At 34.2% G+C, this 13963-nt stretch overlaps 1 protein-coding gene across 2 annotated transcripts in view; it reads right to left on the bottom strand.

The window, feature by feature from the left end:
- Positions 1 to 968: 968 nt before the first annotated feature.
- LOC131059720 (oxysterol-binding protein-related protein 1C) overlaps positions 969 to 13963 on the bottom strand; it is a 31465-nt gene continuing 18470 nt past the window's right edge. For both annotated transcript variants that reach the window (XM_057992742.2, XM_057992743.2), the window contains exons 3-10: positions 12720 to 12819; positions 6389 to 6852; positions 3346 to 3501; positions 2950 to 3117; positions 2730 to 2870; positions 2276 to 2506; positions 2075 to 2188; positions 969 to 1972 (exon numbers count right to left, since the gene is read on the bottom strand). In XM_057992742.2, coding sequence (XP_057848725.2) covers positions 1805 to 1972; positions 2075 to 2188; positions 2276 to 2506; positions 2730 to 2870; positions 2950 to 3117; positions 3346 to 3501; positions 6389 to 6852; positions 12720 to 12819 — 1542 coding nt within the window. In that variant the 3' untranslated portion in view covers positions 969 to 1804. The remainder of the gene's footprint in view (positions 1973 to 2074; positions 2189 to 2275; positions 2507 to 2729; positions 2871 to 2949; positions 3118 to 3345; positions 3502 to 6388; positions 6853 to 12719; positions 12820 to 13963) is intronic.

Raw genomic sequence — 13963 nt, 5'->3', positions numbered from 1 at the left:
GTACACTACTCTTTGATATATATAATATATATATTGAACAAAGCAGATATTACAATGAAAATATTGAACAAAGCAGATATTACAATGAAAAAGAAAAGCAGCAACCAGATATGCGAAGAATCAGTCCAGAGCACCAAAAATTAACATTGACACTGTAAAATACTTGAAATCGAAATTAAATTAACATCAACAAATGAGTAGGTCAATGGAAATGGAGTAAACCTCCAAGAATAATAGCCTAATAACAGGCACAAATCATTAAAAAGGGAATTAATGAGGTAAAAACGGTATGAAAAACTATAAGTTCAGAATGTTAAAAAGAATTCAAAGCAGACCTGGAACTATGCAGGCCATTCCCTGTTTTCGGCATTCCAGGATAATAATCCTGTTCCCAGGTAAAGGATGAACGTAATATTATTTACACCCTCTAGATAACAAGAAAAAAAATTAACTAGAGGTAATACATACTCAAATGTGCACACAGACAGATGCGCACACATTATATTCATAGACATATCTGAACTAAGGCTATATACATACAGTTGAGTTCGCCAGCATCTGTTTTTATTAAATTATCATGTAACTAGCTGCGGTAAAGATGAAATTTCAGGCTATTACAAAATATTCCGACAAGTAATTATGTGGGGAAGAACATAATAATTTAAGTCCCCACCACAAACAGAGCAGAATGCCTGACAAAGTATAATGTCAGATGATCATGAGAGCATTTACTTTTTATTAGGTTTCAGAAGAGCCATTCAAAACACAGATTCTGCTAACAATAGCTCTTTTGTTTTCACCATTGGAGCATTACTTTTTCCATGACAGTCTATCACAAAGACAAGTAAAATCCAAAAATCCACGTACATGATTATGCATACAAATTCATGGATATCAGAAAGACGCCTGTGAGAAAAGTCCAACCGATAAAAACACTTGAGCATTATCTCATTGTAAATAAACACGGGTTAAAAATTCCAACATGCAACGATCAATTAAAAATAGGCATCAACACTACCCTAGAAATGGATGTCAAATTTTGGTTACAAGAATCAAATATTCTAACCAGTAATAACATAATTTATGTCATTTCGATTGGAGGTTGCCAATTGTCCAGAATGCCCAGAAATGGCCATGATTTGATGAATCCAAACTCTCCTAATTCAAAGTTATCAACCATGTATAGAAGCCTAAGAATTCTTGTTAAAATGGAGACAATTTTCAATAATGCCAACTTAAAACACTGATTCAGCAGCATTGATTGAAATATTCAAATAATGAGAAACCGGTAAATATACAAGTACATCTCAAGGAACTTTTCTTTTTGTTACTGGCTCCCCCCTTCAATTTAATGATGTCATCTGTTCCACAAGCCCAGATTGAATTGAATAATGGCTAATCCTATAAGCAGCTTTCACTCGTATAAACATAATCCAGAGTATAACCTATATCTAACAGTTGTGTATCTGCGCTCCTGTATATTTCAAAAATTGTAAAATCATGTGTATAGTCATATCATTCTTCTGCAACTGAAGGTCATGAGATATGGCTTTAGAATTTTGATCTTCGTCAGAGAGAGCAAAAACATTGCTCCAACTTAAAGGACTATGGAAAGAATAATACAAGAGCGGTCTGATTGCAAGGAACCTGAATCAACCAGCATAGTTGATCGTTCAAGTACCTGAAATGTTTCTTATTCCCCATAAAGCTGTTTCGTCGGCTACATAAAAAAATATTTGATAGTCAATTTGAATTTTGACCTGTAATGAACATGGGTAGCGTTTCAACGCAACAAAAACTCATTTCAATCAATTGGAGTCTCAGAAACTGTCTGACCAAATATATCAGGAAATCCTTCCCATTTACTTTGATCTCTGACCTCCCAGTACCCACCAATATACTCATATGTGTCCTTTCCTTTCTCTTTACGGAACCACCGTGGCTGCCATCCTCTTTCTTGGAGTTTCCTCGACTGCTTATGTAAAAAAATTATTAGAATACAAGATTGATTGCTGAATGATATTGAGTACAAATTGCTTTTTTTTCCTGGAAAAAGTGAGCTAAAATAACCTACCTGTCGTTGTGACTGTTCCAGTCTCAACTTTTCTACATTTGCCAGATCATATTCACCATTTTCAAGATGTCGTTGATCTGGCCTCAGCCTTGAGTCAGTTGGTGGAAGTTTTTGCTGAAAAAGAGAATTAAAATCAGAGGAATGAAAAATGCCTCAAAAAATCACAATTATAGAATACATCACTTGATTTTGGTATTTTACCTTTAGATCTGGTGTTAACTCATTAAGTGCTATTGCAAAGGGCGTTAAGTTGTATCTGCTGTTATTACTAGAAGGCTTGTTTCGTTTCCACAGTAAGCAGGCTTCAGACATTGGATCATATCCTTTTGGCTTTGATGTCACATCACCAAGAACAAAATACATACTGTCGTCCCATTTTCCTATTAATGTAGCTACCTTATTCCCACTCCTATCTTGAACAAACCCTTGCACCTAACAAACAATTACAACAATTGTGCCACGAAATATGTCAGAAATGTCAGAAACAAAGTAGGTAAGGAATATATTAATCTGATCAAAAAACAAGAAATACAGATATGCAATGGAATAATAATCTCATTCACTGGAAACACACACATTTCTAGTTACATGCCATTTTAGGCATTAAAAGATAAATGTGAAGACAAGTAGGAAAAATAACATGACTGATAATGACCTGGTGTGGGTTTCGATCAATAATAGATTGCTCCTTGAATTTTAGCTTACAGGAGTATTCACCACTTCCCTGTATGCGCATTGTTCCATAGTGATCACAATACAGCTTCCCCAAAATAATATTATAAATGGATGTTGTTACCTGCAAGCAGATGAAGATTCAATATATATGCTTGTACTCAAAACAGATTAAAAGAATTCTGTTCTATTTGGTATGTTACCTTACTCCACTGAAAACACTCTCCATCATCGAATTTGAGTGAAAGAACTCCAACAGGATCAAGCTGGATTGAACGGCCCCAAAACTTTCCTTTTAAATTACTATCCCCCCAAAACTTCCACCCTCTACCTTCACAGTGGCATGCCACAATCATGGGATGGTGACTGACCTGTAAGTATGCAAATATCAATCTTAAAATTACAGAGACTTTATTTGGCAATACTCAGGGACTGCCTATAAAATAAACACATTTAAAATTCATATAGCTGCAGTCTTCAAACTTAGGCTTCTGCAATGAACAATTACCTATTCAGACAGAGGATAAGTTCATGCCTAAAAATTCATATTATAGACTCGTAAAAAAATTATATTCTAGCATACAGAATTGAGTCCTTACCTTTTCAGAGAAAAATCGAAGCCCTTTATCAGGATAATCAGCCTCATATGTCTCCCCCAAAAGTGGATTGAATGGCTTGCAATGTCGACCTTCAGTAGAAGCGTATCCAGAAACTGCAAATGCTGCTACATTCAGGATTCGCATCAAGCTGTTTCTCTAGAACATAAAAACAAGGAAAAGTTGGTCGAGAAAAAAAAAAATTTACATTCCAGAATAAATGTACCAGCATTGAATTCAATGATTTTCTCCTTCTGCTATAGATACTGTGGCATGTTCTCTTGGCATTATATGATAACCTTAAAATCCGAATCAGCTAAAACTTACCTTTCAGTTTTTAAGCATCAGAGTGCACTAAACTAAGTCAATTAACTCTCCTTACAGAAGTAAGGACATAGCATAGAGACAACCACCAAAGCAGATATGCCCTTTTCTTTGCAATAATCCCAACCTTAATTTTTTGAAAATCTTTAAAATTAAAGTCACCTTCTATAAACAAGCAACAAAGAAAGAAAAAAGAAGACTACTATCTTTAGAAAACATACTACGAAAATAAAAAAGAATTTCAACAAATGCTAACTAAAAACTACATAAAGCTACATATCAAATTTGGGTTTCCAAAGGTTTTCTCATTTGTAAAACATGCAAGAGTGATCTGTAAAATATTGGAGATAGCCTCCTACTGTTCACCAACAACGGATATCACCTTGCTAACCCTACCAACAAACTTCTATAGATTATTAAACACCCCTTATGGATGCAATCAACAGTATCAAACGCTCAACATGATATAATATAAAAGAAACATTAAAATCAGAGAATAAAACTTGAAAGGAACACTCAAACATGACAGCAACAGCAAGGTAACGTCCGGAAACCTTAGGTGAAAGTTGAAAGCTCTTGCAAAAGCGAGCATTTTACCTATCATCCCACTATCTTAATCAAGCACAACTGCATAATAAGAATCAAATCAAAAGAAAGATGAAAGAGCATTTTAAGCTTTAAAGGCGCAAGCATTAAAATAATTAGAAAATGGTTGGTCTAGCATGCTGAAGGATAAAAGATATGGCATCCAACCAATATTGAGAGGGAAAATGTTGCAAGTAACCTATCAGCTACTTTTCACATCTTTACATGATAAAACATGAACTATACTGGTAGTTTAATTACTACCTTTGAATCCTGAGCCCAAAAGGAAAACCAAAGTGACATGCAAAACACTTTTTAGGGTCTGTTTAAGGGGGATTTCTCTTTATCCCCCTCCTCAGCATTTACCACTTTATCGTATACAAAACAAGAAAAAAATAAAGTTACATCTGCAAAACAAAAGGAACTTATCCTTTTGTTTCATCTCTCAGGAATAAAGTGGTTATTTTCCACATCTTTAAGTGATAAAACATAAATTATACTGGTAGTATATTACTACCTTGAAATTCTCAGTCCATAAGGGAGAACCAATTGATATGCAAAACACATTTGAGGGTCTCTTTAAAGGGGCTCTCTCTTTATCCCCCTCCTTAGCATTTACCAATTTATTGTACACAGAATTAAAAAATCAAGCTATATCTGCAAAACGAAAGGAACAAGAGATAAGTTCCTTCTGTTTCATCTCTCAAGGATGATCCAAAACCCCAACTTGGTCCATATCTTTACATGAGAACCATATGACCAGCAACAAAAAGAATATGAATTTCAACTCCAACTGTTGTGGCGGATAATAGCACATTACACAAACAAATGACATCTCTACAAGGAGAATAATAATTCTCCTTTGCTACCATCTCTACATAATCCTTGCCATCCTAAGAGCCATGCATCATACACTCTTCAAATGGTTACCAAAATGACCTACAATGAAGATGGTATTTTAAAAACCATAGCACTTACATAGAAGGTTCCATTAGTGGTCAGACTTTCACCAATATTTACAGGGAAATTGGAGCTAATTTAAGTAAAATCATAGCTACTCCAGGTCAGCAAAAAAATCTCATGGGAATTTTTCTGTGAAATATCGGATCTGCAACATAACTGCTAGCTTTCATGTTTGCTTCCCATCCAAAGCTAGAATTTACAATTGGAAGATTATCATCCTTTTGCACAAATTGAGTAGCCCTGTAACTTTTTAGCAACCATTTTGTCACTTTTCATTCAGAAATGAGACAGGTAATCATTTCAATGGGAGAACTTTATCATTGCCAGTCTCTGTATTCATTAATTGGCATGGTATGATGAAGAGTGTCCTTATAGGCAGTGTTTGTAGGTGGTGAGGACCAGATTCCCTATGACAGCTTCATGACTTACTTTGTGAGTTCTTTTTATTAGAAATATCAATTCTAGTATGTTATCTGTATAAGGTATATAGGCACACTTCAAATTTAGGTGCATAAATGATTCGGCCAGACTTTCTCTCATATATATTTCTTAATTGTTATTAGTTCATCCACTCAAGACAGTTTATGCTGTTCAGATGACCTCTCTCAATTGGTTGCATTTGTTAACAACATTATCAATTAGCATAATGTTTTACTGACTAATAAATAAAAGGAAAACATATTGATGGTAGCTTTTCCTTGTTACTGTGGCATAGTGACGAGGTAAATAAGATCATCAATCAAATACATGTATTTACATTCCTTTCAAGATCCAATATGTGTAATCTATGCCAAAAGGGTTCTCATTTTTGTATAGCAAGATGATCTTGCTACCTAGATTGTGCAAATCACAGATGTGAATTCACGAAAAAAAATCAAGGATTAAACATATGGCAGCTTGCACTTATGTCTAATGAGAATCCTCATTCAGGAAAGGAGCTAAATTTGACAGTTAACAACCTATTGTATGCGCTAAAAGAAAACAAGCATTCAAATAATAAATTCCATAACTATGATTATTTAAAAAAAACTTTAAAAGAAATCATAAGTCATACTTTGTGAACTAGAGCTATATGCAACTTGTGTCCAATAAAAAATAAAAAGCCTGAATATTTTACAAAATATGAGTCAAAAGGCCTGTAAATCTTATTCTATAAAAAGCTCAAATGCTTTACCCGTTTTCCCCATTCAGCTGCACGATCAATCAGGTATGAATATTCCAAATCTTCAAAGCATTTTTGCAAGGAAGAAAGTGGCTCATTAAAGTACACTGGAAGACAAACCCCAGAGAGATCCTTTCCAATATTTTCTTTTATAATTGACCACAGACCAACTGCTTTCTCCTTTTCCTTAGGTTCGGGCAATTTGGTACGTCTTTCTACATGAGGATAATCAAGACCAATCCTTTCCATGTCTGCATCTCTCTCATTTAGAGAATAAGAGTGACGGAACTCCTTATCATCCAACATATCCTCACGTGAATCTGTTGATAGTCGTGCATACCCAGGACTTGTGCTTCTTAGAGACTCTGAGGATAAATAATCCTTTGTATCAAAAAATGTGTCAACATCTTCATCTGTTTCACCATCTACCCCATCCTGACTTTCATTTTCTTCATCAGACTCTGTCCCTGTCCCTTCTGAAACATCATTTCCAGTGTATGTAAGAATACTAAAAATTTAGTAAACCTCTATTTAGATTTAAAATTCAAATTCTAAGAAAGCAAATGCGTTTGCAAGGAGAGAGATCTGAGGGGATGTTTTCTATTTAATAAACTGATCTATCAGAAATATTATAAACAAATTCCTCATGTTCATTAATTATATCGATAGCATGAAAGAAGTGTCCCAAATCTAATACAAAATTACTTAGAAAAATCCACCACCATTGCATTTGCAAGGTTTCTTAAACCAGTTACAATGAGTTGAACAAGGTTCATGTACAACCGAACAAAGTATTTAAGATTCAAAATTGCATTACCAAGGTCTTACAACAGCAGCTTCTTATTTATTTTCAATAGCTTACAACCTTGCACTGTTATATAATCTGTTTTATGATTATCTCAACATATTCTCCTAAATATCTTATTTCACGGTGATAAAAATAAATTGAGAAAATAAAAATCCATGCTTCTCAGTGATACTCAACTGTTTATTACCAAATAGTCAGGTAAGAAACTAAAATAGCGAGTATTTTTCAAATGCTGGACATCACATCTTCCATTTGATTATACCTTCATTATTCACAAGTGAATACTCAGCTTCATCATTACATGCAGCCCATCATACTGTACCATTCTACAATAAAGATGCTGGGAAATGTTATCACTTATCTTGTTCATTGTACACAGCCAATTACATTGAACCATTTTACAATAAGGATGCAGGCTTGGACTGTTTAACTTGTTAATTCTACGCAGCCAACCATGCAAAAAGATACATAATATGATGTACAGGTGGCCCCTCTTAGGTCATTAATTCCTTATCTCGTCTTTTTTATTTTCATACTTATTGCATGTGATTTTTTCTCCAGATTTTGTAGTGTTGCCTTCCTTGACACCTTATTGAATTTTTTGTTAGATTACTTTTGCCCTTTGGAATTTCGTAGTCATGGTCGTACTGTCATATCATAATTATGGTTCTTTACAATCTCAGTGACCAACTTTAGCAATTCATGCCACGCCTCCCTCTATTCTATGTGTTGTATATTTATATGTGACTTTGACCACATAGTTGAACCCATTTATCCAAGAACAATCTTTTAGCTTCAAAAAATGTCTTCAATTTCTAAGGTGCTTCTCTTCATACATACATTGATAAGTACATTTGATCTTCATGTAGACAGTTACTAAAGTTAAGAATTAAGGTTTCATAAGAAACTAGACTGGTTTAAATGGACCAATCTGGATTACATTGTCATTAGTATTTGGCAGTCCAAACTAGCCTAAGGTTAGATGGACCAGTCTGGATATTGTCATCAGCATTTAGCAGGAGGGTATTTTTAAGTTTTAAAATTGTTATGGTAGCACAGATTGGATGTTAACAAGAGACCAATGCACAATTCTAAGCCATGATAGAGTTTCAGAAGTCAAATGGTTTGTCGAGATAGAGTTTCAGATGTCATATTGTTTGTCAATAAGAATAAATAAAAGAAGAGATCTAGAATTAGAAAAGAAAATTTAAATGAATTCTTTAGGCCATTTGATGGCTTAAGAGCAGTGTTGCCAGGTTCTGCTAAACCCCTCTGCATACCCATCTAAGTCCACTTCAGAGCAAAGATAGCTCTGGGTTTGTCCAAGGGCTGCCCCTGACAATCAATGAAAACTGTATACCCAGTTCATATATTAGTTATTGGGCCCAACAACAGGGAGGCAAATGAAAAATGTATCAAGTTACTATCAAGCATACCAAAAATGAAACAAAGGTAGATAGTGAGAAACAACAAGATACAAGAAGATAAGTAAAAAGAACAAATTGTTATCTAGACCAAAAATGTTTCCATAGAAATGGGATAACAATAAGGACTTGACATTGGCAAGGATGATCAAAAAGTACTTCCCTAGAATCTTCATCTAAACTATGTTCCTTCTACTTCAAAGGAGAATGACTAACCAAAACAAAGTAATATTTACAAAATTTTCTCTTGCACAAAAAATAGTGAAGGTAGAGATAGGTTCAAAAGCTTCTATTATTTATAGCAGATGGAATCTCATTGGTTCAATTTATGAATATTTTGGTGAACCCCAGGTTCCCTATGAAAGACTTACAGGGAACCCAAGCCTGACCTAAGCAAACCCACCAGCCACCCATCCAAAAATCTTTTTAAAAACATACCTTTTTAACATTTTTATAAACAAAAAATCCTAAACACCTAATTTTGCCCTAAAGTGGGGGATCTCAAATTCTTAACCTATTTTCTCTCATTTCACAAACACAAGTGAGTAAAACAGCATTTTTGCGTCCAAGCTACCGCTGTTGTTTTTTTTAAGTTGCTACATTTTTCTTGAAGCAGGCAACAAGAGATAATGACCTACACCAATAGGAGAGAAAGAGCTATATGGGAAAACTTATCTATCAAAAATAAGTGAGTCTTGTAAATTTTTCAAGTTTTGAAGAATCAATTTTTTTATTTTTAAAAATTTGAATATCCTTTTAAACCTTTTATTCATAATACAAGGGTTATAACTTATAAAGTTATAATGCTAGTTTTCTCTGAAAAAAATTATTGTAGTGTTGTAAATTTGAAATTTTTTTGTGTTGCTATGTTCATATAGAACGGGTCATGGTTCTAGTTGAATTGCCTCGCATGTAAAAAGTTCAATTAAATTTAACATAGCACCACTTCTTTCACAACATACAACCGTGATTGAACGAATTCCTCGTAGTGGGAGGGAATATAGTTGGCATCATAGCCAATGTGGAAATGACTGTAAGAGCTCATACAGTCAAGTGAAAGATCACGTGCACTATTACTAGCTTAGGAATAGGAATTTGACAATTTGTCTAGGGCTGAACAAAAGAGGTTGCCAAACAACAAATAATGGTATATACCAAAGAAAAAGAGGCCACTAACATGGTCACTAATAGATTAAATGAAAGAGTACATCCCTTTTCCAAGAAAAGATCACAGAAACCTCCTACTAGCTGAGCAGAACCAGTTGGCCTAGGTCATTCCATGCCACCATCATCTTCCTGAGAAAAGAATATCCCATTTCTTTCCACTATAAGGGGCCCATTGGAAAAGGCCTTCAAGAATGAGGCAAGGGAGGTTCCAGATACGAACAATGCTCATTGATTTTATCGCAATGAGCTTCCTTTCACCTTACAAGATCACCATATTGGCAAACACATGATGGCAACAATTGCCAATGGACCTACTGATGACATTAGTCCTTGCAGATACGGACATTGCTCATTGATTTTATCGCAATGAGCTTCCTTTCACCTTATAAGATCACCATATTGGCAACACATGATGGCAACAATTGCCAATGCACCTACTGATGACATTAGTCCTAAATATTAAAAGATGTGCACCAACTTATTGACCAAGGAGAAGCTTCCAAAGAAGCATCATAAAGAGAAATGAAGGATACATGACATGAAACATGAGTGTCTACCATTTATGATGGATGGGAAGATTGCAAAAAAAGATTGCTAATCCATGTCATTTTATTGTCCCCTAAAGGGGCAATATTTTTGAAGGCAGTAGATTGTGAGGGGCAAGTGAAAGATGAAACTTTCATTGCCAAAATCTTCACACAATCCATTGAGGCTACACCCCAAAAACATTGTCCAAATCATAGAAAACAAAACTAAAAAATTGTAGGACAGATGGTCCAATAATATGGGCATATTTTTTGGACACCATGTGTTTTCCACTTAACTTGATATTGCAAAATATCAGCTCATAAATTGAGTGTGTCAAATAAAATTTACCTAGAGGCCATTTTCAAAACCTTCTCCAACTTGAAGATGTTGAAGGTAATTTTATTTTTTTGTAAATTTTTAATTTTTTTTTAATGTGTCATCTACTTTTTAATATTTTAATTTGTTTTATTTTTTAGGTTGCCAAGACTCAATTTCCATCACACAAAATTGTGTGAAGACGACCTATGAAAGTGCTAGAAGCATTAAGCACTATGGTCATCAACACTCTTTGAAATGTATGAAGTCAATCAAATGCAAAGAGAGCCCAAAAAGTCAAAGGATTGGTTCTAGATAATGAGTAGTGGGATTGATCCTAGATAATGAGTGGTGGGCTCCTATGGAATATGTTTTGAGTTTCATTAAACCTATCATCAACATGATTAAGTTTTGAGTTTCACTAAACCTATCATCAACATGACTAAGTATGTTGATACAAATCACCCATGTTTGGGTGAAATTTATGATAGCGTGGACTCCATGGTTGAAAAATTTAGAACCATGATTGAAGCCAGAGAATATGACCACACAAAAGCATTTCTCAAAGAAATAAAAAAGACCATTGTTGACAACTAGAACATAACCACGCCCTTGAATCTCCTAGCATTTTCTTTGTCTATAAAATATTATAGCTCAAAGATACTTTTCTTTGGCAAGGAGGGTGGCACCATATAGAGATGAATATATAGCTACCCTAGAAGTAGATATATAGTGTTATCTTGAGTAAATTTGCCCACTTCATATCTTGAGTGAATTTTCCCACATAACCAAGCCCTTGTATCTCCTAGCATTTGCTTTGTCTATAAAATATTTTAGCCCAAAGATACTTTCTTTGCCAAAGAGGGTGGCACCATATAGAGATGAATAAATACCATACTTTCTTTGCCAAAGAGGGTGGCACCATATAGAGATGAATAAATACCTACCCTAGACATAGATATACATAGTGGTATCTTGAGGGAATTTACCCACTTCACATCTTAAATAATCATAATGTTTGCACTCTTTGAGACATATACAAGAAAAATGATCATGAATAGTTTTACATACACAGCCAAGGCTCTAATTACTTGCAATCTCTTGCAATAAAAAAATTCTCAAGAATTTTTTATTTTTTAACTTTCTCAAATAAAATTGCTGTTATATGTTACAATCTTTTTTGCTGTTATATGTTACAATCTATGTTTTGTAATTGTAAATGTTGTATGCAAATTCTTCTTCCACTAAGTGGAATTGAAGTACATACTCATAGTTAAGCACAACTGATTAGGTGCAAAAAAAACTAAGAATTTGCTCATGCACTCCACCTTACTACAATGACTGTGATTAGCAAATGAGATCTAACTCGTAAGTGTGCTGACTTAGACAATACAACTGCACAAATTGCCAAAATCTCTATGGACGAAGTAGCTTATGCGTATGACATGGCTAGTGCGAGATGCACTGCAGCTGATTGTGGTCCAAATGAAATTGAACTAAATGTTGACGTTAATTCTCTCAATGAAGCACAAAATGAAAATATTTTGTATTGACATTTGATAAATCACTAAATCATCATATTGTGGATTTACAAGTATTTACTTTTTGCAAATTGTGAGGTACTTAAATATTTTGTTTATCGGTAATTATGAATATTATTGTTTTTATAATATTACAATTTTTAGTATATACACTAACCTGCACCCATACCCACAGGAAAAAAGGCCATAGGGGTACCTGAACCTTAACCTGTCTCTATATTGGGAATGGCAACTTAGCTTAGAAGTGTATTTTACTATTCAATAACACTTACAGAATATGTCTAAAAAAGCTACTGTCTACCACAGCCAACAGGGACATTTTGGAATCAATGAATATGAACATTAATCAAATTTCTATTTGAGTTTTTTGACAATAATAATCTCGTCATTTACAAAATTAAAGACAATGAAGAAAAGTTCTTGTTCTGAAAGCTTGTACAAATAAGAAACTTCTAATTGATCTTGTCAAATATAACTATATTTAAGATATTTGCAATCCTTGGTGAAGGAAAATCCTGTAGAAATAGGGAGGTGTTTTAAGCTATATGTAAGCCACTTACCACTATACCTTCCATTCCCAGAACCACTAGATACATCTTGCACCTTTGCATTATACTGGCTTTCATCCACAACAGTTGTTTCAAGCTCCACTTTTTCTGCCTGCATAATAAGAAATTAGAAAAAAGCTGTTACCATCATACACGTGGAATAGTACTTGGTAGAGGTGTGTCTGTTATAGTAGCCCTTCATGAATTTCAATAATCAAACTACAAAATAATCGTAAAAAATTGTGACACATTCATGTGGATACTTATCAACATAAGTCCAAATACCACTCACAATGGTTGTTGCATCTACTCCATAAGGAATCATCGTGCTATTTATAATCTTTCTCAACTTAAATGTGCAAAACACCAAAATGTAGAAGGGCATAGTAGTTAAGACATGTAAATCCAATATGTCACATGCCTTAAGAATGAGATTGTTATGTTTACAGATTATTTTACAGCAGAAGAATATATCCCCCAGAAAGATGTCTCTCACTGTATGCCAAGATGGAAAAGGGCAAAAAATAAACGTTCAAACTTATAATTATGTATGCCATCAGCAAAGATGAAAAGGTGAACATGAAAAGTAAATACTAAATTAACTCACAAAAAGAAGAGAATTGCAATAACACACAACCAATGGTATGCTAATGTACATTTACACTACTAATTCTTTCCATAGTAAAAATGTTTGTTATTAGAGAAAGGATGATGGTGCCATATTGAGATCTCAAGTATAAGATGGCCAACATAAAAGAGAGAACATTTTATATCTTGAAGAGTTTGTCTCATCCGAAAGACTTTCTTATAGCAGGTTTCAAAAGCAATGAACATTCATGTTGATCATTTAAAAAATATAGCTTCCTCATCCATCCTACTAGACATATTATATAATTCTTCAGGCCCACTTCAGCAAATTGGAGTATCAAACACCTGCAGCTATTGCAGAAAATGGTACACATGTGATAGTGACATTCTACCAACAACCATAAAGTTTCAAGAATATCTTTTTATAATAGATTAGGCATTAGGTATTGTATCTATGCTGCTATTCATCCAGTCCCCAAATATAAGTCAAAACTGTGTCATTAATATCTTTACCTCGTCTAGCAGACTTTAAGCCTTATCATTCAGGATAGTTTCCCCCTCTTCATTAAGTAATACAGCAGCCTCTAATAATAGATTGAAACTCCTGTAGTACTGAGCAAACATCCAGATGATGCTACATTTGGCATATCAGGTATAAAGAGTCTTCC

The sequence above is a fragment of the Cryptomeria japonica genome, chromosome 3, assembly GCF_030272615.1.
Source record: "Cryptomeria japonica chromosome 3, Sugi_1.0, whole genome shotgun sequence".
In the NCBI taxonomy this organism is placed as follows: domain Eukaryota; kingdom Viridiplantae; phylum Streptophyta; class Pinopsida; order Cupressales; family Cupressaceae; genus Cryptomeria; species Cryptomeria japonica.
This window is presented reverse-complemented; position numbering and strand designations above follow the sequence as displayed.